Below are 24,491 nucleotides of genomic sequence, written 5' to 3'. Positions count from 1 at the left end.
CACTCCTTACTGGCCGGGCTCGAGAATGGGGCACAGCTATCTGGGAGGCAAGGGCTGATTGCTCTAACAGATTCCAGAACTTTAAAGAGGAGATGATTCGGGTTTTTGACCGTTCAGTTTTTGGTGAGGAGGCTTCTAGGGCCCTGGCTTCCTTATGCCAAGGTGAACGGTCCATAACGGATTATTCCATTGAGTTTCGCACTCTTGCTGCCTCTAGTGAGTGGAACGAGCCGGCGCTGCTCGCTCGTTTTCTGGAGGGACTCCACGCAGCGGTTAAGGATGAGATTCTTTCCCGGGAGGTTCCTTCAGATGTGGACTCTTTGATTGCTCTCGCCATCCGCATAGAACGACGGGTAGATCTTCGTCACCGGGCTCGTGGAAGAGAGCTCGCATCAACGGTGTTTCCCTGCTCCGCATCGCAACCATCTCCCTCCTCTGGCTTTGAGACTGAGCCCATGCAGCTGGGAGGGATTCGCATCTCGAATAAGGAGAGGGAACAGAGGATCACCAACCGCCTGTGCCTCTATTGCGGAGTTGCTGGACATTTTGTTATTTCATGTCCAGTAAGAGGCCAGAGCCCATCAGTAAGCGGAGGGCTACTGGTGAGCGCTACTACTCAGGTCCCTTCATCTAGATCTTGTACTACTATGTCGGTCCATCTACGCTGGACCGGTTCGGGTGCTACATGCAGTGCTTTGATTGACTCTGGGGCTGAGGGTTGTTTCATGGACGAAGCATGGGCTCGGAAACATAACATTCCTTTCAGACCGTTAGACAGGCCTACGCCCATGTTTGCCTTAGATGGTAGTCATCTTCCCAGTATCAAGTTTGAGACACTACCTTTAACTCTCACAGTATCTGGTAACCACAGTGAGACTATGTCTTTTTTGATTTTCCGTTCACCGTTTACACCTGTTGTTTTGGGTCACCCCTGGCTTGTATGTCATAATCCTTCTATTAATTGGTCTAGTAATTCTATCCTATCCTGGAACGTTTCTTGTCATGTGAAGTGTTTAATGTCTGCCATCCCTCCCATTTCTTCTGTCCCTACTTCTCAGGAGGAACCTGGCGATTTGACAGGAGTGCCGGAGGAATATCATGATCTGCGCACGGTCTTCAGTCGGTCCCGAGCCAACTCCCTTCCTCCTCACCGGTCGTATGATTGTAGTATTGATCTCCTTCCGGGACCACTCCTCCTCGAGGTAGACTATACTCTCTGTCGGCTCCCGAACGTAAGGCTCTCGAGGATTATTTGTCTGTGTCTCTTGACGCCGGTACCATAGTGCCTTCTTCCTCTCCGGCCGGGGCGGGGTTCTTTTTTGTTAAGAAGAAGGACGGTACTCTGCGCCCCTGCGTGGATTATCGAGGGCTGAATGACATAACGGTTAAGAATCGTTATCCGCTTCCCCTTATGTCATCAGCCTTCGAGATTCTGCAGGGAGCCAGGTGCTTTACTAAGTTGGACCTTCGTAACGCTTACCATCTCGTGCGCATCAGAGAGGGGGACGAGTGGAAAACGGCGTTTAATACTCCGTTAGGGCATTTTGAGTACCGGGTTCTGCCGTTCGGTCTCGCCAATGCGCCAGCTGTTTTTCAGGCATTAGTTAATGATGTTCTGAGAGACATGCTGAACATTTTTGTTTTTGTCTATCTTGACGATATCCTGATTTTTTCTCCGTCACTCGAGATTCATGTTCAGCACGTTCGACGTGTTCTACAGCGCCTTTTAGAGAATTGTCTCTACGTAAAGGCTGAGAAGTGCTCTTTTCATGTCTCCTCCGTTACTTTTCTCGGTTCTGTTATTTCCGCTGAAGGCATTCAGATGGATTCCGCTAAGGTCCAAGCTGTCAGTGATTGGCCCGTTCCAAGGTCACGTGTCGAGTTGCAGCGCTTTTTTAGGTTTCGCTAATTTCTATCGGCGTTTCATTCGTAATTTCGGTCAAGTTGCTGCCCCTCTCACAGCTCTTACTTCTGTCAAGACGTGTTTTAAGTGGTCCGGTTCCGCCCAGGGAGCTTTTGATCTTCTAAAAGAACGTTTTACGTCCGCTCCTATCCTCGTTACTCCTGACGTCACTAGACAATTCATTGTCGAGGTTGACGCTTCAGAGGTAGGCGGGGAGCCATTCTATCCCAGCGCTTCCAGTCTGACGATAAGGTTCATCCTTGCGCTTATTTTTCTCATCGCCTGTCGCCATCTGAGCGCAACTATGATGTGGGTAACCGTGAACTGCTCGCCATCCGCTTAGCCCTAGGCGAATGGCGACAGTGGTTGGAGGGGGCGACCGTTCCTTTTGTCGTTTGGACAGACCATAAGAACCTTGAGTACATCCGTTCTGCCAAACGACTTAATGCCCGTCAAGCTCGTTGGGCGTTGTTTTTCGCTCGTTTCGAGTTTGTGATTTCTTACCGTCCGGGCAGCAAGAACACCAAGCCTGATGCCTTATCCCGTCTGTTTAGTTCTTCTGTGGCTTCTACTGATCCCGAGGGGATTCTTCCTTATGGGCGTGTTGTCGGGTTAACAGTCTGGGGAATTGAAAGACAGGTTAAGCAAGCACTCACGCACACTGCGTCGCGCGCGCTTGTCCTAGTAACCTCCTTTTCGTTCCTGTTTCCACTCGTCTGGCTGTTCTTCAGTGGGCTCACTCTGCCAAGTTAGCGGGTCATCCCGGTGTTCGAGGCACTCTTGCGTCTATTCGCCAGCGCTTTTGGTGGCCGACTCAGGAGCGTGACACGCGCCGTTTCGTGGCTGCCTGTTCGGACTGCGCGCAGACTAAGTCGGGTAACTCTCCTCCTGCCGGTCGTCTCAGACCGCTCCCATTCCTTCTCGACCATGGTCTCACATTGCCTTAGACTTCATTACCGGTCTGCCTTTGTCTGCGGGGAAGACTGTGATTCTGACGGTTGTCGATAGGTTCTCTAAGGCGGCACATTTCATTCCCCTCGCTAAACTTCCTTCCGCTAAGGAGACGGCACAAATCATTATTGAGAATGTATTCAGAATTCATGGCCTCCCGTTAGACGCCGTTTCAGACAGAGGTCCGCAATTCACGTCACAGTTTTGGAGGGAGTTCTGTCGTTTGATTGGTGCGTCCGTCAGTCTCTCTTCCGGGTTTCATCCCCAGTCTAACGGTCAAGCAGAGAGGGCCAATCAGACGATTGGTCGCATACTACGCAGCCTTTCTTTCAGAAACCCTGCGTCTTGGGCAGAACAGCTCCCCTGGGCAGAATACGCTCACAATTCGCTTCCTTCGTCTGCTACCGGGTTATCTCCGTTTCAGAGTAGTCTGGGTTACCAGCCTCCTCTGTTCTCATCCCAGCTTGCCGAGTCCAGCGTTCCCTCCGCTCAAGCGTTTGTCCAACGTTGTGAGCGCACCTGGAGGAGGGTGAGGTCTGCACTTTGCCGTTACAGGGCACAGACGGTGAGAGCCGCCAATAAACGCAGGATTAAGAGTCCAAGGTATTGTTGCGGCCAGAGAGTGTGGCTTTCCACTCGCAACCTTCCTCTTACGACAGCTTCTCGTAAGTTGACTCCGCGGTTCATTGGTCCGTTCCGTGTCTCCCAGGTCGTCAATCCTGTCGCTGTGCGGCTTCTTCCGCGACATCTTCGTCGCGTCCATCCTGTCTTCCATGTCTCCTGTGTTAAGCCCTTCTTCGCACCCCCGTTCGTCTCCCTCCCCCTCCCGTCCTTGTCGAGAGCGCACCTATTTACAAGGTACATAAAATTATGGACATGCGTTCTCGGGGACGGGGTCACCAATACCTAGTGGATTGGGAGGGTTACGGTCCTGAGGAGAGGAGTTGGGTTCCGTCTCGGGACGTGCTGGACCGTTCGCTCATCGATGATTTCCTCCGTTGCCGCCAGGATTCCTCTCGAGTGCGCCAGGAGGCGCTCGGTGAGTGGGGGACTGTCATGTTTGTCATTTATTGTCATGTCTTGTCCCTGTGCTCCCCATGCTATTCGTTTCCCTCTGCTGGTCTTGTTTGGTTCTATCCCTCTCTCTCCCCCTCCCTCTCTCACTCTCTCGCTCTCTCTTTCTCTGTCGTTCCGTTCCTGCTCCCAGCTGTTCCTATTCCCCTAATCATCATTTAGTCTTCCCACACCTGTTCCCGATCCTTTCCCCTGATTAGATTCCCTATTTATTCCTTTGTAATCCGTTCCTGTTCCGTCGGTTCCTTATATTGTATTCACCATGCTGTGATTGCGTTTCGCCCTGTCCTGTCGTGTTTTTGCCGTGATTGTGTATCACCCTGTTCTGTCGTGTTTTGTGCCTTCATCAGACGCTGCGTGTGAGCAGGTGTCTCAGTCGACTACGGCCTGCGCCTACCCGAAGCGACCTGCAGTCTGTGGCCGCTTCTCCAGTTGTTTTCCCCTCTACAAATCTAGAGGATGTCAGTTATTCCGTTTTGAACATTATTAAACTCTGCTTCTGTTAAGTCGCTTTTGGGTCCTCTTTTACCAGCATGACAAAGGCAGACCGGTAATAAAGTCTAAGGCGATGTGAGACCATGGTCGAGAAGGAATGGGAAGCGGTCTGAGACGACCGGCAGGAAGAGAGTTACCTGACTTAGTCTGCGCGCAGTCCGAACAAGCAGCCACGAAACGGCGCGTGTCACGCTCCTGAGTAGGCCACCAAAACCGCTGGCGAATAGAAGCAAGCGTACCCCGAACGCCGGGGTGGCCAGCTAACTTGGCAGAGTGAGCCCACTGAAGAACAGCCAGACGAGTAGAGACAGGAACGAAAAGAAGGTTACTAGGACAAGCGCGTGGCGACGGAGTGTGAGTGAGTGCTTGCTTTACCTGTCTCTCAATTCCCCAGACAGTCAACCCGACAACACGCCCTTCAGGGAGAATCCCCTCGGGGTCAGTAGAAGCTACAGAAGAACTGAAGAGACGGGATAAAACATCAGGCTTGGTGTTCTTAGTACCCGGGCGATAAGAAATCACGAACTCGAAACGAGCGAAAAACAACGCCCAACGAGCTTGACGCGCATTGAGTCGTTTGGCAGAACGGATGTACTCAAGGTTCTTATGGTCAGTCCAAACGACAAAAGGAACGGTCGCCCCCTCCAACCACTGTCGCCATTCGCCTAGGGCTAAGCGGATGGCGAGCAGTTTGCGGTTACCCACATCATAGTTGCGTTCCGACGGCGACAGGCGATGAGAAAAATACGTGCCAGGATGGACCTTATCGTCAGAATGGGAGCGCTGGGACAGAATGGCTCCCACGCCCACCTCTGAAGCGTCAACCTCGACAATGAATTGTTTAGTGACGTCAGGAGTAACAAGGATAGGAGCGGATGTAAAACGCTTCTTGAGGAGATCAAAAGCTCCCTGGGTGGAACCGGACCACTTAAAGCACGTCTTGACAGAAGTAAGGGCTGTGAGAGGGGCTGCCACTTGACCGAAATTACGAATGAAACGCCGATAGAAATTCGCGAAACCGAGAAAGCGCTGCAACTCGACACGTGACTTAGGGACGGGCCAATCGCTGACAGCATGGACCTTAGCGGGATCCATCTGAATGCCTTCAGCGGAAATAACAGAACCGAGAAATGTGACGCAGGAGACATGAAAGGCGCACTTCTCAGCCTTCACATAGAGACAATTCTCTAAAAGGCGCTGGAGTACACGTCGAACGTGCTGAACATGAATCTGGAGTGACGGTGAAAAAATCAGGATATCGTCAAGGTAAACGAAAACAAAGATGTTCAGCATGTCTCTCAGTACATCATTCACTAATGCCTGAAAGACAGCTGGAGCATTAGCGAGACCGAACGGCAGAACCCGGTATTCAAAATGCCCTAACGGAGTGTTAAACGCCGTTTTCCACTCGTCCCCCTCCCTGATGCGCACGAGATGGTAAGCGTTACGAAGGTCCAACTTAGTAAAGAACCTGGCTCCCTGCAGAATCTCGAAGGCTGACGACATAAGGGGAAGCGGATAACGATTCTTAACCGTTATGTCATTCAGCCCTCGATAATCCACGCAGGGGCGCAGGGTACCGTCCTTCTTCTTAACAAAAAAAAAAAAACCCGCTCCGGAGGGAGAGGAAGAAGGCACAACGGTACCGGCGTCGAGAGAAACAGACAGATAATCTTCGAGAGCCTTACGTTCGGGAGCCGACAGAGAGTATAGTCTACCCCGGGGGGGAGTGGTCCCCGGAAGGAGATCAATACAACAATCATACGACCGGTGAGGAGGAAGGGAGGTGGCTCTGGACCGACTGAAGACCGTGCGCAGATCATGATATTCCTCCGGCACTCCTGTCAAATCACCAGGTTCCTCCTGAGAAGAGGGGACAGAAGAAACAGGAGGGATAGCAGACATTAAACACTTCACATGACAAGAAATGTTCCAGGATAGGATAGAATTACTAGACCAATTAATAGAAGGATTATGACATACTAGCCAGGGATGACCCAAAACAACAGGTGTAAAAGGTGAACGAAAAATCAAAAAGGAAATGGTCTCACTGTGGTTACCAGATACTGTGAGGGTTAAAGGTAGTGTCTCACATATGATACTGGGGAGGAGACTACCATCCAAGGCGAACATGGGCGTGGGCTCCCCTAACTGTCTGAGAGGAATGTCATGTTTCCGAGCCCATGCTTCGTCCATAAAACAACCCTCAGCCCCAGAGTCTATCAAGGCACTGCAGGAAGCTGCCGAACCGGTCCAGCGTAGATGGATCGACAAGGTAGTACAGGACCTTGATGGAGAGACCTGAGTAGTAGCGCTCACCAGTAGCCCTCCGCTTACTGATGAGCTCTGGCTTTTACTGGACATGAAATGACAAAATGTCCAGCAGAACCGCAATAGAAGCAGAGGCGGTTGGTGATTCTCCGTTCCCTCTCCTTAGTCGAGATGTGAATACCTCCCAGCTGCATGGGCTCAACACCTGAGCCAGTGGGAGGAGATGGTTGAGATGTGGAGAGGGGGAACACCGTTAACGCGAGCTCTCTTCCACGAGCTCGGTGACGAAGATCTACCCATCGTTCTATGCGGATGGCGAGAGCAATCAAAGAATCCACGCTGGAAGGAACCTCCCGGGAGAGAATCTCATCCTTAACCTCAGCGTGGAGTCCCTCCAGAAAACGAGCGAGCAACGCCGGCTCGTTCCAGTCACTGGAGGCAGCAAGAGTGCGAAACTCTATAGAGTAATCCGTTATGGATCGATCACCTTGACATAGGGAAGCCAGGGCCCTGGAAGCCTCCTTCCCAAAAACTGAACGATCAAAAACCCGTATCATCTCCTCTTTAAAGTTCTGATACTCGTTAGTACACTCAGCCCTTGCCTCCCAGATAGCTGTGCCCCACTCCCGAGCCCGTCCAGTAAGGAGTGATATGACGTAGGCGATCCGAGCTCTCTCTCTTGAGTATGTGTTGGGCTGGAGAGAGAACACAATATCACACTGGGTGAGAAAGGAGCGGCACTCAGTGGGCTGCCCAGAGTAACACGGTGGGTTATTAACTCTTGGTTCCGGAGACTCGGAAGACCAGGAAGTAGCTGGTGGATCGAGACGGAGATTCTGAAACTGTCTTGAGAGGTCGGAGACCTGAGCGGCCAGGGTCTCAACGGCATGACGAGCAGCAGACAATTCCTGCTCGTGTCTGCCGAGCATCGCTCCCTGGATCTCGACGGCTGAGTTGCGAGGATCCGTAGTCGCTGGGTCCATTCTTGGTCGGATCCTTCTGTTATGCAGGTGAATGAGGACCCAAAAGCGACTTAACAGAAACAGAGTTTATTCCAGTATTAACAAAAAACGATTAATCCTGAATTCTTTCACTGGTAATGTCCAAACAGGAATAACTGAAATCCTCTAGTCAGTAGAGGGGAACAACAGGAGATGCGACCACAGACTGCAGGTCGCTTCGGGTTGGCGCAGGCCGTAGCTGATAGAGACACCTGCTCACACGCAGCATCTGAAGAAGGCAAAAACACGACAGGACGGAACAAGGACACAGTACAGCAAACAAGGATCCGACAAGGACAGAAGCGGAAACAGAGGGAGAAATAGGGACTCTAATCAGAGGGCAAAATAGGGGACAGGTGTGAAAGAGTAAACGAGGTAGTTAGGAGAATGAGGAACAGCTGGGAGCAGGAACGGAACGATAGAGAGAGAGAGAGAGAGGGAGAGAGATAGAGAGAGGGAAAGAACCTAATAAGACCAGCAGGGGGAAACGAATAGAAGAGAAAGCACAGAGACAAGACATGACAATCTATGACAAAACATGACAGCGTCTCACAAAGACATGGCTGTTGGAACCAAAAATCTAAAATTTGGACTCATCAGACCAAAGGATAGATTTCCAACAATCTATTGTCCAATGCTTGTGTTTCTTTGCCCAAGAAAGTCTCTTCTTCTTATTGGTGTCCTTTAGTAGTGGTTTCTTTGCAGCAATTCGACCATGAAGGCCTGATTCACGCAGTCTCCTCTGAACAGTTGATGTTGAGATGTGTCGGTTACTTGTACTCTGTGAAACATGAATTTGGGCTGCAATCTGAGGTGCAGTTAACTAATGAATTTATCCTCTGCAGCAGAGGTAACCCTGGGTCTTCCTTTCCTGTGGCGGTCCTCACGAGAGCCAGTTTCATCATAGTGCTTGATGGTTTGATGGTTGAAGAAACTTTCAAAGTTCTTGGCATTTTCCATATTGACTGACCTTCATGTCTTAATGTAATGATGGACTGTCGTTTTGTCTTTGCTTATTTGAGCTGTTCTTGCCATACTATGGACTTTATAAGGGCACAAGGCAAGACGCAAATGCAGACACAGGAGGCAGATGGTTGAGCTCCGATATTTATTATACCAAAAGGGGTAGGCAAAAGGCAGGTCGGGGACAGGCGAGAGTTCATAAACCAGGTCAGAGTCCAAACAGTACCAGGCGATAGGCAGGGTCGGGGTCAGGACAGGCAGGGTTTCAGTGAACAGGTCTGAGTCCAAACAGTACAAGGGGATAGGCAGCTCGAGGTCAGAACAGGCAGAGTGGTCAGGCAGGCGGATAGGCAAGGGTCAAAACCAGGAGGGCTACGAGAAAACAGAGACTGGGAAAAATAGGAGCTAGGAGAAACGCTGGTTGACTTGGAAAAACAAGACAAACTGGCACAGAGAGACAGGAAACACAGGGATAAATACACCGGGGACTAATGGAGAAAACAGGAGACACCTGGAGGTGGGTGGAGACAATCACAGACAACCAACCAAGACCGGTGAAACAGATCAGGGCGTGACAGACGTGGTCTTTTACCAAATAGGACTATCTTCTGTATATCACCCCTACCTTGTCACAACAAAACTGATTGGCTCAAATGCATTAAGAAGGAAAGAAATTCCACAAATGAACTTTTAACAAAGCACACCTGTTAATTGAAATGCATTCCAGGTGACTACCTCATGAAGCTGGTTCAGAGAATGCCAAGAGTGTGCAAAGCTGTCATCAAGGCAAAGGGTGGCTACTTTGAACAATCTCAAATATAAAATATTTTGGTTTCTACATGATTCCATATGTTTTATTTCATAGTTTTGATGTCTTCACTCTTATTCTACAATGTAGAAAATAGTAAAAAAGTAAGAAAAACCCTGGAATGAGTGTGTGTCCAAACTTTTGACTGGTACTGTGTACATAATTCATAAGTCAAAAAATGGATGTAGCATCTCCAGATCGACTCTTTAAGTCTATCAAAAGTGTGCAAGTTTGAGCATGTGTCCATTAGGCCTATGGATTTGTTTTATCGATCAACATGAATTAGCTTGAGCAATAAAAGCCCCACTTGTATTCCATAGGCTTGCATTTGCACTAAGCAGCTGTTGCAAGACCGCATTTGGCTGTCTGGCTGTCCACTGGTTTCAAAAACAATGATTGATAGGCGTCTTGAATTCAAACATTGGGTTCAAATACACATTTAGATTTGTGAACAGCCATCCACAACAACCACAATCCGTAAGGTGCAAATAGCTAAATGAGAGAGCAGGAGTGTGATTCACATCCATGCGCTATATCAGTAACACTGCTGTCATCCTTAACTCCAAGCTTTTATTCAAGTTGGATAATCTTTGGATGCCGACAGCTGTCGCACCATTGGAAAACATAGCTTGGACTGTAGCCTATTCCTGCTCTTTTCCCGCGATCCATCAAACACATTTGGTGTCTCTGACTTGTGGTCAGACTCTCTCAGGTGGAACAAACTTAAACGTGCGCCTTTTTTCAATGCTGACTTGAATGTTATTGAGAAAATAGAGAAGTGTCAAATATTTTTTGCCCAAACATCCTTTCTGAATTTAAAAGTAAATCCTCGTAGTAATCATCTAGTTTGTCAAGAGTATCTGTAATATGATTACAATATTTTTGCTGGTAACATAACAGATTACTGTTACCGTTTTTGTAATCCCTTACATGTAATCCGTTATTGACATGTAACATGTGCCATGGCCCATGAAGCACGGGTATTTAATAGGCAGCCCAGATGAAATTCAGGCAGGTGTAGAAATTATTTGACTGAACCTAATTTTAATATTATTATTATAAAAGTCCGGTCAACTCAAAACACGTTTTATCAACCAATATGCTACTCCTCTTATATCAGGTGTCGAAGTAGGTTAGAACACAGGCTACATGTGTAATGATAATGCGTGTGGGCCTTTAGCCTTGCCCATAGTCAGAGAATTGAGAGAACCCACCCTTCCCCTCCCGAAACCCTACGGAGCTGTACATTTGGCAGGTTGACGTTTATTGTCATGAATCTTGCCCTGGAGGCAGAACTGAGCGATTCCCGCTAGATGGGCCAGCAGCAAAGTCAAAATTGGCTATATGAAATTCAAGAAAACAACAATTATTTTTTTGGTCTTAATTCATGGCTAGGGTTAGGAATTCAAGTTAGCCGTGTGGTTAAGGTTAGGGTTAACGTTAGGGTTATGTTTAAAATCCGATGTTATGACTTTGTGTCTGTGGCAGTTGACCGCTCTGCAGAGCTACCCCAGAACAAGATTCATGACGAAAAACGCTAACCTGAGTAAATTTGCTGCATCAGGGTTCTTTCTGTCAGCCATTCGCTGAAAACAAAAGCAACGAGGTAGCCTTACAAAGGCGAGTGGTCGTAGCCTATGGATGCTCTACGCCCTCAGCAGCAGGAGACATACACAGATGTTCGTAGCCAAATAAACCACACCTTAGTCCACCACTGCTATTTTCATGAAGGCTAAGCGGCAAGGCGCCTGTTCTGTGTACGAGCTCCAAGTACCGCAGTCTACTCACACAAAGGCGTGGGCCACGCACTGCCACGCCACCAGACCCACTTATTCAATACACACAACACACGCTGTGATTATTTCACACACACCCAGTCTGTTATTAAATGACTTAAATAAGTGGCTTACCGGGTGCTTTGTCTGCTTTATCTACTTTAATGATCTCCATTTCCCGCTGTGATTAGGTTGATCAGTGAGGGAAGTTAGAGACGGTGCGTTTCTGGAAGATGTCAGAGCTGGTCTGGTCGGGATGTGGTTCTTCTTCCCCCCTGCTTTGCCTGGCTCTGTAATCAACAAGCGTGATGGGTGAGAACAGCTGTTTTGTCAATGGCCGGACTGTCCGTGAGTCAACTGATATTAGTTATAAGTGAAGGGTAGAATGGCTGACTTGGAGATGTTGGGATAATTTCCGACCGAGCAAATTGGACGCTGTGTCTGTATTTTCTCTGTCCACGCTCGTGCATTAAACCAGTGTCCGCGCGCTGCTTATCCGGAGCTGGCTGGCTGTCCTCTCGCTTTGGTGCTGAAGTCTATGCTGCAGCTCGGGCTCCTGTGAAATACAGACGTGACGTCACGACAGACATTACATGTTAGAAAGTGCGTTACATGTTAGAAAGTGGGGGAGTCACTTCCACTATTGAATCCGACAACAAACACCTGCTGTATATTTTCCTAGATATTAAATAAGGCTTTTTTCCATTTTACATAATCAAGGTGAGAATAGCTTCGAGAAAGCGTTGACTATCACGAGATAGGGTGCATCAGAGTCTGCCCAATAACATTCTCCTCGTCATAGCCTACTCTTCTGCGATTTTTACATCGACTCATTTGTATTCAGAGCACTCAGAAGTTTGCTTCTCACATAATCTAGCTGAGCTCAGAAGTCCCTTTGATCCCATGTATATAGGCCTAAGATTTATGCTATTTTAGAAAGCTGAATATGTCTGGATAAAGAAGAAACTACAAGTCCTGTTCTTTTCCAGATATAGTCTCAAGTGATGACTCAATTGGGTGCAGATGTAGGCTGTCATCAACTACGTTTAGTGTGAGTTTCCATGGTAGCACCCAAGTACAGTGATGTTACTGTGATGGGCATACTTTTGGGTGACCTGAAGGCTGTAGGGGCTTAAGGGCTGATGATGACATATTGCATTTTAGTTGCCCCCAAAAATATTGAAATTGAAATATGCTGAACAAAAATATAAATGCAAAATGTAAAGTCAAAATAGAAAGGAGGACCAAGACACTTTTCATATAATTCATTAAAATGCCTTTATTAGTATGGCATGTTCAAAAGAAACAAACGTTGTTGTTTTTTTAAAACGACGCGTTTCAGCTGCATGGCCTTCGTCACTCCCTGACGAAGGCCATACAGCTGAAACGCGTAATAAAAAAAAGTGTGTTTCTTTTGAACATACCATACTAATAAAGACATTTTAATTAATTATATGAAGAGTGCCTTGGTCCTCCTTTCTTTTTTGATGACCAATTCACCCCGTTTACCAAAGAGCACCTTCTGTCTACCAAAATGTACTATTGTGTACCTTAGTAGAGCTTCCTTTCCTCCTCTTTCTACTAGCAACATGTAAAGTGTTGGTCTCATGTTTCATGAGCTGAAATAAAAGATCCCACGAATGTTCCATACACTCAAAAGGCATATATTTATCTAAAATTTTGTGCACAAATTTGTGAACATTCCTGTAAGTGAGCATTTCTCCTCAGCCAAGATAATCCATTTATTTGTGGCATATAAAGAAGCTGATTAAACAGCATGATCATTATACAGGTGCACCTTGTGCTGGGGACAATAAAAGACCACTATAAAATGTGCAGTTTTGTCACACAACACAATGCCACAGATGTCTCAAGTTTTGAGGGAGCAATTGGCATGCTGACTGCAGGAATGCCCACTAGAGCTGTTCCTTTCTCTACCATAAGCCACCTCCAACTTTGTTTTAGAGAATTTGGTAGTACGTCCAACTGGCCTCTCAACCGCAGACCATGTGTAACCACGCCAGCTAAGGATCTCCACATTCAGCTTCTTCACCCATGGCTGCGCCCCTGTCCAGTCATGTGAAATCCATAGATTAGGGCCTAATACATTTATTTAAATTAACCGATTTTCTTCTATGAACTGTAACTCAGTTAAATCTTTGAATTTGCATTTATATTTTTGTTCAGTGTAGTTAAGGCCCTATTTCAATAAATATTTATTTGGGACAAATAGGGCTACATGTTATGCATTGCAGATCATATAGGCCTATATGGTACTAGTGTGTAGTTCTCAATGTCTCTAAGGCTATGTCCTAAATGGCACTGTATTCCCTATGTAGTGCACTATATTTTCCCAGGGCCCATATGTCTCTGGACAAAAGTAGTGCACTATACACTCTTAGAATGAGGGGTAACTCAAGGAACCCTTGAGATTTTCAACAAACCCTGGAGTTTCTCAAAAAACATTGCAGTCAATGGGTTCATATTAGCAGCATTGGTTAGTTGAGGGGTTCTTGGAGGAACCTTTAATGTTTCAATGTTGCAAAGGTTTCTGGACGAACCTTTTTGCTGGGGCTTGCAGAGCACTTATAATTTACTTAGCAAATTGATTTTCTGTGCTGCTAGACTCAGAAGCAGAGCTGACATTATGAGCAGGCCTTAGGGGGCCTGGCCCGCTGTACCTCATTGCCTGTCCAAATAGAAACATGGAATATTGATAATTTATTTGACAGAGACGGGTGCCGACAGGAAGGCGCATCAATGTCAGATAAAGCATTCGGGCGAGCGAAACTGAGCCCCTCTGTGTAGTCAAGTTATCTGATGCTGTCGTGCTAAGAAGAGCATAAGACACATGGACGCTGTTTGGCCACTTGCAAATTGAAGGAAAGTTGGCGGGTGCACAGTGCTCAGATTGGATGCTGGAATTTTGGACGAACGTGTGAAGGTAACCTACATTTTGAAGTGATTTGTTTGACAATGAGATGAAAACATCATGACTGGTTGTTTTCTTGCCATATTAAAAGGTAATTCATTTTTACAGTTAAATTACGTCTTTACTACAAAAATAAAAATAATTCATTCACACATACTGTACATAGGAGGTCCCGTGGATCAAATGCCCGTCCAACTGAATCATTCTGGCGTTGGCCCTGCGCAGAAGATGAAAATATGTAGTTTTCGGCGATGGCTTTATGGGATAGCTAGCGACGTATAAACAGTTACCCATTCCTATATGAATACTATTTAAATAGCGATGTTGAATAATAGAACATGCCCTGTCAAGCCAATTAAATAATGACTGCAGCCTCCTATTTTAATTCCGAAAAGTGTATTGTGATGGTAATGACGTTTGCTTACGACGATAACCTAGTCTACACTCTTAAAAATGCTTGGTTATTTGGATGACCCAACTGCCAGGTTGCAGGCATTAGGTTACTTAGTTGAATTGTTTTCCTTAAAAAGAGCCAGGTTGGGTTGTTGATGCTGGGTTATTGATGCTGGGGATGTGGGTTAGTAAAAGCGTGGCTTTCAGATACTTCTTCTTGGCCACTGTGAACATAATTCCTGTCTATCTGTTCTGTTCTGTTATAATGTCACCACATATTAAGGTTGTACACTGACAGTTTTGTAGCTTCAATGAGGTTTACAGGTGTGTATGAGTTCCTCAAGAGCCTATGCAAATCCCAATGTTGATTACTTACCACTTTATTACTTTAGGAGGAGGTCATTGATTTCAGATGATTGCTGATTATATAGAGCCATGACAATGTTAATGTTCCATTAGAATGCTGCTACAATATATAATTAAAAAGGTTCAACATTAAACCCCTCCCATCGCAAACAGGTTCCTGTTTGAACCAGCCTAGTATCAGCGTATAAGAGTCAATCTGTGGCACTTTTGCAAGAATATACTCATCATGTCCAAGGGGTCCCTCGAATAACCTTTTCAGAGGGGTTGCTTGATTAACTTTTGTGACCTGGAAAGTTTCCCCATGTGGCAATTTTTGGAACCCCAAAAAAGGTTATTCCATGCTCCTTTACTTGTAAGAGTGTAGGGGAATAAGGTGCTATTTGGGAAGCACCCTAAAACCACTGAGGGAGAAAAGTGAACGTAGTGAGATGTGGAATACTGCCTGTAAACCTACATTTAAAAAAAAAAAATCCACTATGCTGTGGGTTGTACATCACTTTGTATTATTGTCTGTCAATGTTTACAAGGCTACTCTCTTACTGGACCTTGGATGTAATTGTTATTTTAAATGTGCAAGTTTTTTGTGTTGTGTGTTGGCACCAACAAGATACAGTATTTGTCATGTTCTTTAAAAAAAAAGTGAAAAAAGTGATAGGCTTATTTTTACTCATAAACCTCACTGTCCTAGAATATACAGTGATGAACACAGCCCTCTGTAAACACCACCTCCACAACAGTGTGCGTGGGCGTAGGGTGAAGTTACTCTTAGACACTGATCTTAGGTCAGTTTAACATTTCCCCCACTAATGGTTAGGATTGGGGGAGCTCATCCTAGATCTAACTTCACATCTAAATTTTTCTTTATTTAACTAGTCAAGTCAGTTAAGAACAAATTCTTCTTTTCAATGACAGCCTAGGAACAGTGGGTTAACTGCCTGTTCAGGGGCAGAACAACAGATTTGTACCTTGTCAGCTCGGGGGTTTGAACTTGCAACTATCTGGTTACTAGTCCAACGCTCTAACCACTAGGCTACCCTGCCGCCCATGCAGAGAGGGTGGGGCTGGGAAGAGATGTGTGCGGCTGCTTGGTCGGAGCCTGGGCCGCAGGTGTCCTGACAGGTGCTGTGACAACAGGAAGCAAAAATAACCTGGCAGAGGTAGAGAGGAGAGGAGGCTGGTGGGGGTGTACACAAAATGGAAATAGATTATCCCAACACATTTGAATGTTTTAGGCCAGAGCTGCCAGTCTGTGAGGACAAATACAGAGAACACATATATAATCAGTATACATTCAGATAATATAACATACTTGCACCTAAAGAACTGTCAATTTCATCAACCCCTTCCTTTCAGAAATACTTTTTATTAAATCTACAAGAAAAGTTGAGGACCTATAAAGTAGGCTACATTACAAATGTCCAGTCATCCCGAACTGCTTCAATCAACCCTTCAGCCATCTCTCTACATTTTCCCTTATCTAAATCAACTTATGTATTTATGTTTTGTCTTTGTTTGGCAGTATATGGGATTCAGCTTTAAGCTGTGAATGTTTACAATATCAAATAAACTTTGTTGTATAGATTGGAGGATAAAATCCAAGGTTCTGGATTATCTCTGACTACCATCCAATGCACTTTGAGAAGGATGTGAGGAGAGAGAGGACACGTGGAATCGAGGAAAGACAATTGTAAAAGAGTCAAGTACTCAAAGGACAGCAGCTCCCACATCTTAAGCCGGGTGTCAACTGATAATGGCGCTGGAGGGGATGACTCCCGTTTTATGGGCTGCTAACCAATTGTGCTATTTTTGTGTGTTTTGTTGCGTTGTTTGTAACTTATTTTGTACATAATGTTTCTGCTACCGTCTCTTATGACCAAAATAGCTCCTGTTCATCAGAACAGCGATTACTCACCTCAAACTGGATGAAGATTTTTTTCTTTAATGAGTCTGACACACAAAGGTTATGCTGCTGCTCCCAGTCCTGGCCCAAATCCCCATAATTCGCATGAAGAGGAGATGGAGATACAGGGGCTGCAGATCCTGGTGCCTTGTGAGAATTTGTCAGCGAGCGAGTAACCCGCCTCTACCATCCCTGCTATTGGCTAACGTGCAATTACTGGAAAATAAACTGGATGAGCTCCGTTCGAGACTATCCTACCAACAGGACATTAAAACTGTAACATCAAGTTGTGGTTGAACGATGACATGGATATTATACAGTTGGCAGGGTTTTCCTCACATCGGCAAGACTGAACAGCCACCTTCTGTAAGACGAGGGGTGGTGGTCTGTGTGTATTTGTCAATAGTAGCTGTTGCGCAATCTCTAATATTAAGGAAATATTAAGGAAGGTTTTGTTCGCCTGAGGTAGAATACCTCATGATAAGCTGTAGACCACACTATCTATCAAGAGTTTGTCGTCTATATTTTTCATAGCTGTCTATTTACCACCACAAACCGATGCTGGCACTAAGACAGCACTCAATGAGCTGTATAAGGCCATAAGCAAACAAGAAAATACTCATCAAGAAGAGGCACTCTTAGTGGCGAGGGACTTTAATGTAGGGAAACTTAAATCTGTTTTACCTAATTCTTTACCTTGTCTTATGTGCAACCAGAGGGGAAAAAATACCACCTTTACTCCACTTCACACAGAGACGCATGCAAAGCTATCCCTCGCCCTCCATTTGGCAAATCTGACCATAATTATATCCTCCTTATTCCTGTTTACAAGCAAGAATTAAAGCAGGAAGTACCAGTGACTTGCTCAATACGGAAGTGGTCAGATGAGCTAAATTACAGGACTGTTTTGCTAGCACAGACTGGAATTATGTTCCAGGATTCATCCGATGGCATTGAGGAGTATACCACCTCAGTCACCGGCTTCATCAATGTGTGTGTCACGACTTCTGCCGAAGTCATTGCCTCTCCTTGTTCGGGCAGTGCTCAGTGGTCGACGTCACCGCTCTTCGAGCCATCATCGATCCATTTTTCATTTTCCATTGGTTTTGTCAGGTCCCACACACCTGTTTTCAATCCCATCCATTACCGGTTGTGTATTTAACCCTCTGTTTCCCCTCATGTCTTTGTAATATTTGTTTATATTCAGTTTTCTTATTAGTGTTATGGAGCATGTTACTTGGACATTTATTAAGACTCCATTTTACACTCCGTTTGACTCTCCTGCGCCTGACTTCCCTGCCACCTACACACAGGTCTCCCACAGTGACCATACGTACATAACCTAACCAAAAGCCATGGATTACAGGCAACATCCACACAGAGCTAAAGGCTAGAGCTGCCGCTTTCAAGGAGCGGGACACTAATTCGGACGCTTATAAGAAATCCCGCTATGCCCTCAGACGAACCATCAAACAGACAAAGCTTTAATACAAGACTAAGATTGAATCCTACTACAACGCTCTGATGCTCATCAGATGTGGCAGGGCTTGCAAACTATTATGGACTACAAAGGGAAACCCAGACGAAAGTTGCCCAGTTACACAAGCCTGCCAGGCGGGCTAAATGCCTTTTATGCTCGCATCAAGGCAAGCAACACTGAAGCATGCATGAGAGCACCAGCTGTTCTGGACGACTGTGTGATCACGCTCTCCGTAGCCAATGGGAGTAAGACCTTAAAACAGGTCAACATTCACAAGGTCACGGAGCCAGACGGATTACCAGGACGTGTACTCAGAACATGCGCGGACCAACTGGCAAGTGTCTTCACTGACATTTTCAACCTCTCCCTGACCAAGTCTGTAAATACCAACATGTTTCAAGCAGTCCCTGTGCCCACAAATGCCAAGGTAACCTGCCTAAAAGACTACTGCCCCATAGTACTCGGTAGCCATGAAGTGCTTTGAAAGGCTGGTCATAGCTCACACCAACACCATCATTCCAGAAACTCTAGACCAACTCCAATTCGCATACCGCCCCAACAGATCCACAGATGGCGCAATCTCAGTTGCACTTCACACTTCCCTCTCCCACCTTGACAAAAGGAAAACCTATGTGAGAATGCTGTTCATTGACTACAGCTCAGCGTTCAACACCCAAGTGCCCACAAAGCTCAACACTAAGCTAAGGACCATGGGACTTAACACCTCCCTCTGCAATTGGATCCTGGACTTCCTCACGGGCCGCCCCCAGGTGGCGAGGATAGGCAACAACACATCTGCCACATTGATCCTCAACATCGCTTCTCGGCCTTTTGGCTAAGATCAAGTGTAGTTACTTTGACAGTGCTGCACTTGATCGGAGAAGCGATCGTAGGCCGGAGGGCGCCCGGGAAAATTGTGTTTTTATTTCTGTTTAAAATTATTGTCATTTTGTTGTATTGTTTCACCATTGTTTCTTTTTGTCCTGGGTTAGGTGGTGGTTTTGGTGGAGGGCTACAGGTGCACCAGCACCTGTAGGGTGAGTTTAAAAGGCCCTCTGGTCTTTTCTTTTCTTATTTTATTTTATTGTAGTCTTTTCCCTTGTTGTCCTGTTTTGCATCTCTCCTCCCCCTTGTATCCTACCCTCCCCCCTTTTGCTCTTCCTATTGTTTTGAGTTTCGTGTGGCCTGCTAGCCGGAGTTGCCTTTTGGCTTGTTGCCTGCTAGCTTTAGCTAGTCGGCTAGCCTCTTGGCCCTTTAGGCGAGGCAGGTTTTTTTTGTTTGTTTGTTTGTCTGTCTGTGTGTTTGTCTGTTTTGTTTGGCTAGCCTCTGTTGTTTTTTGTTGCCAACTGGGGGACTTTTTTGCTGGCTGGCCTGCTAGTTGGCTAGCTTAGCCTGGCCTACTGGTGAGGCTTGCTAGCTTAATTGCCCCCAAGCTTTTGGCAGGTGTCGCTGGTTAGTGTGTCTCCGTTTGTCATCCCCATATCTCTGTGCTTTTTTTTTTTTTTTTTTTTGTGAGGCCTCTTGGCTTGTGGGCCTGTCAGCTGGTAAGCTTAGTCTGTCCGGCTGGTGTGGCCTGCTAGCCTCCAGGCCTGTGTTTAGTGTCATTTACCCTTGTCTCCTCCTTGTGTCCTGCCCTTGTGTGAAAAATAATCTAGAAAAACATAAAAAAATAAATAAAAAAAACCCTCCCCCCCTTGTGTCCCTTCCCATTGTCAATAAGTTTAGCTTGGTGCTGTGCTAGATAGTTTGTTGTGTGTTCCGGGGTGCTGGTAGGCCCTGTTTAGCTTAGCCTAGCTGAGCCAGCCAGCTCCCTTGGTTTGTCCTACACTTTCCCTTTTTTTTTCCCCTTCCCCCAACCCCACCTCCCCTCCCCCACTCCATTCACCCTTCCCTCACTCCCTTCACTTGCCCCTCCCCCTTCCCAACCCCCTCCCCTTTTTGCCCTTCCCCTCCCCCTTTTCACTGGTGTTGGGTTGTAAAGGGAGTGGGCCTCCATCATGTCAGCAGCACAGGCTGGCATGAGGAGGCACCATGCAGTGCGCCTCCTTTTAAAGGAGAAGGGAGGGAAAATAATGGAGTTATCCCGATTGGATTTCTCCAGAAAATTCCTCCAGAAAGAACTCGGCTTCCACCCCGCGCAGGTAAACTGCATCCTAGCCCTCCCCTATAGGAAGGGCTTCGATGTCAGTTTTGCCAACACCAGCTTCCTGAGGGAGTTCTGGGGGAAACTCCAGAAGTCCCTGAACACCCAGGGGTCCCTCACAGCAATGTTCGAGGTCACCAAGCTGACGGACAATAGCATCAAAACCGTTATTGTCCGTATGTACAACGAAACCGTACAGCCGGAGGACGTTGCAGTATGGCTGGACAGGTACTGCAATGTAAAGGGGCCCCTGATCCAGGTTAAAGACCTCGATGGGATCTGGACAGGGGCCTGGAGGGTCACTGTCCAGCAAAGGGAGGACCCTGGGGGCTATGGTGGGTTGAAAGCCATCCCATCCACCATAGTCCTCGGAGAGAACAGGGGCCATGTTCACTACCAGGACCAGCCCAAGCTGTGCCGTAAGTGTGGTGAACATGGCCACCTGGCAGACGCCTGTCAGAAGGTGGTTTGTATGAAGTGCCGGGAGGTGGGCCACCACTACGAGGAATGCACGAATGGAAGGTCGTGCAACCTCTGTGGCGAGCGGTCCCACCTCATCCGCGACTGCCCCTCCTCCTGGGCCAACAGGGCCAAGTTCGGAAGGAGGGAGTGGGCGGCCGCGGACCGGGCTTCTGAGCGCCGGAGGGCCGAAAGCGGCAGTTGCCGAGGTGGTAGTGGAGGAGCCGGTGGTGGTGGAGGAGGAGGTAGTGGTGGAGCCGGTAGTGGTGGTGGAGGAGAGCTCCATGTCCATGTCCATGTAAAATACGCACTTGGCGGTCATCCCCCCACTCCCCGGGATACCCACCCCACCGACTAGAAAAAAGGAAAGGTGGAATGGGAGAGCTCCCAGGGGGAGGAAGAATTTAGAACCTTCCCCTCCAACTCCCCCAATCAAGTCTCCTTTTTTAAACCCAGTTTTAACCTCCTCTCCCTTCCACCCCCCCTTTACCCCAGAGGGAGAGAGAGAAATCACCAGAAAAATAACCCCTTTTTAACTGTTCAATACCTTTTCTTTCAGCACTGTTTTTACTCACCCCTTTTATGGCTTTTAAAATCACCACTATAAACGTGAGGAGCGTGAAAACAGCAATGAGAGCACAGTCGGTTTTATCCTTTTTAGAAAGGTTTAACTCAGATGTGTTTTTATTACAGGAGTGTGGTCTACCCTTTTTATCCTCTTACAGCAAATGGGAGGATAAGTGGCAGCACGGGCCCTCCCTTTGGAGTGGCTCAAATTTTAACAAGAACGACGGTGTTGCCATTTTAATCAAGACCCCACAGGTGGTGGTGAAGGGGAGCACGGTGGTGGTAGGTGGGCGTGCTCTTTTAGCCAATTGTACTTTTATGGGGAGGGATTTTAACATGCTAAACGTATATGGTTTAATGACAAACATGACCGGTGCGCACTTTTAGAGGACCTGCAGTCCCACATGCTAGGGAGGGATCCTCTAGTGGTGGGTGGGGATTTTAATTGTGTTTTAAGTAGAGCAGACAGGAGAGGGGCAGGAGAGGATTTTAAGGTAGACAGGTCAAGTGTTTTATTGCAAGGGTTGTGCAGGGATTTTAAGCTGACTGACTGTTTTAAAACCCTGCATCCAAGAGAGGAGGGCTTCACCTGGACCAGTGGTGACGGCACCAGAGCCTCTCGCATTGATTATCTGTTTACCCGGGACTGTCCCCCAACTGATGCTAGAATAACCCCTGCTTTCTTCTCAGATCACGCAATGCTGACGTGCACCCTTTCACTAACCTCGGGTGTGACTGTGGGAAGAGGGCCCTGGAAATTGAACTGCTCCCTGCTAGAAGATGATAGAGTAGTTAGCCAGTACAGAGAGCAGTTCAGCCAGTGGCAGACGCTACAGGACTTTTTTGACACACGAGCACAGTGGTGGGAAATGGTGAAGGGAAGGACGAGGACCTTCTTTAGAGAGATAGGAAAGGAAAAAAGCAAAGCAAAAGATAGACACATGGTGGGACTGCAAAAGTGACTGGAAAGGTATTTTAACTTACGCCAACAGGGCTTTGATTTTAACCAAGAAATCAAAGAAGTAAAAAAGGAAATGGTACTTTTAGCAGAACAGAGAAGTAAGGGGGTTATTTTAAGAAGTAAGGAAAGGGAATTAGAAGAGGGGGAGAAGTGCACTAGGTACTTTTTTAAGAAAATAGTTAGCCAGGGTAGGATAATGACAGGATTGAAAAACAAGGACGGGTTTTAAAAACAGACACAGAGGGAATAAAGGAAGTGGTCGAGGACTTTTATGGGGAACTGTTTGGGGAAAAAGATGTGTGCGAGGGAACAATGGGGGACCTTTTAACGTATCTTGACAAGACCTTACCCAACACGGACGACCTGAAAAAAGACCTGACGAGGACAGAAATCGACCAAGGACTGAAACGTTTTAAGAGGGGTAAATCACAGGGGGAGGACGGCCTCCCTTTGGAGTTTTATCTGACCTTTTGGGATGTTTTAGCCGACGAACTTCTGACTGTTTTTACTGACTTCGAACACCTCGACAGACTACCCGACAGTTTTAGAGTGGGGATCGTGACTCTTTTATACAAGAAAAACGACAGGACAGACTTGAAAAATTGGAGACCGATTACCCTTTTAAATTTTGATTGTAAACTTTTTACCAAAGTTTTAACACTCAGAATGTCTTCTGTTTTAGGGGAGGTGATCCACCCGGACCAAACCTGTGCCGTGCCCGGAAGGAAGATCACGGACAGCCTGATACTGATCCGAGATGCCATCTGTTATGCGAGAGACAGAAATATGCGGCTTGTAGTCCTAAATTTAGATTTTGAAAAAGCCTTTGATCGGGTCTCGCACCAGTACCTCTTTAAGGTACTGCAAAAAATGGGTTTCCCGGACAGGTTCTTAGCTTGGGTGGGACTGTTGTACGGGGATATCACCAGCAAAATCTTTGTAAACGGGCATTTGTCAAAAGCAGTGGGAGTACACTGCGGCGTCCGTCAGGGCTGTCCTTTATCTCCTCTTCTGTTCGTGGCCTGCATTGAACCACTGGCACAGGTCTTGAGAAGGGACCAACGGATCAGTGGGGTGGGTATCCCGGGGAGTGGGGGGATGACCGCCAAGTGCGTATTTTACATGGACGACGTCAACATTTTATGCACTGACCTTTTATCCGTCGACAGGGCTCTGGACAGGACTGACTGGTACGGACGAGCCTCTGGGGCGAGACTGAACAGAGACAAGACAGAGGCCCAATTCTTCGGACCGTGGGCAGACCCAGACTTGACCAGACTACCTTTGACAGTTAAACTGATGGACATAAGGGTACTGGGGGTAAAGTTTGACCAGGAGGGAGGAGGGAGTGGGAACTGGAGTGGGATCCTGGGGACAGTAAGACAGAGACTGCGTTTTTGGGGACTACGACAGCTGACTTTTGAGGGCAAGGTTTTAATCATAAAAGCTGTGATTTTACCTGTGCTTTTATTAATCAGTTCTGTTTTTATCCCCCCCCCCGAAGGAGTATTTTAGCCCTGGAGCGGATGCTGTTCTACTTTCTGTGGGGAAGCAAGTGGGAGAGGCTGAGGAGGGAGGTGGTCAAGAGGCCCAGGTCCAAGGGGGGGGAAAGGCTTGCCTGACCTCTACTTGTTCCTGGGCAGCCGCTACACAGCGTTACATCTGACTCTGGCCACCTCCCCGGTCAATAACAAGACACAGGCCCTCGCACGGTTCTGGCTGGGATCTTACCTCAGGACTCTGAGGCTGATCCCAGTCGACCTGCGAGCCCCAGTCTCTTTCCTGCTCCCCACCCACTACGTCCAGCTCCAGAAATTTTTAAGACATTTCAAACTGGAAAAGGAAGCAGTCACGGTTTTAACTAAACACCGCTCTCTTCTCTCTCTTGTGCAGGAACGGGAACCAGTGTGTCCAGTGCGCGGGCTCGCTATAGGCGAGCCCACAACGGTCTGGCGCAACGTGGCCCATCCTGCACTCCTGAATCGGCATCGGGACTTGTCCTGGATGGTCGCCCACGAGATCCTCCCGGTCAGGGCCGTTATGCACTCA

General features: G+C 47.2%; 1 protein-coding gene across 2 annotated transcripts in view; it reads right to left on the bottom strand.

The window, feature by feature from the left end:
* Nucleotides 1-11,783, bottom strand: part of LOC123993170 (fibroblast growth factor 12-like) — a 138,526-nt gene extending 126,743 nt beyond the window's left edge. Inside the window, exons 1-2 of one of the 2 annotated variants that reach the window (XM_046295030.1) lie at nt 11,636-11,781; nt 11,377-11,531 (exon numbers count right to left, since the gene is read on the bottom strand). In XM_046295030.1, the coding sequence (XP_046150986.1) occupies nt 11,377-11,416 (40 nt within the window). In that variant the 5' untranslated portion in view covers nt 11,417-11,531; nt 11,636-11,781. Of the gene's footprint in view, nt 1-11,376 lie in introns of both variants that reach the window. The other variant, XM_046295029.1, reaches the window with a different exon arrangement.
* Between the last annotated feature and the right edge of the window lie 12,708 nt (nt 11,784-24,491).

The sequence above is a fragment of the Oncorhynchus gorbuscha genome, linkage group LG13, assembly GCF_021184085.1.
Source record: "Oncorhynchus gorbuscha isolate QuinsamMale2020 ecotype Even-year linkage group LG13, OgorEven_v1.0, whole genome shotgun sequence".
In the NCBI taxonomy this organism is placed as follows: domain Eukaryota; kingdom Metazoa; phylum Chordata; class Actinopteri; order Salmoniformes; family Salmonidae; genus Oncorhynchus; species Oncorhynchus gorbuscha.
This window is presented reverse-complemented; position numbering and strand designations above follow the sequence as displayed.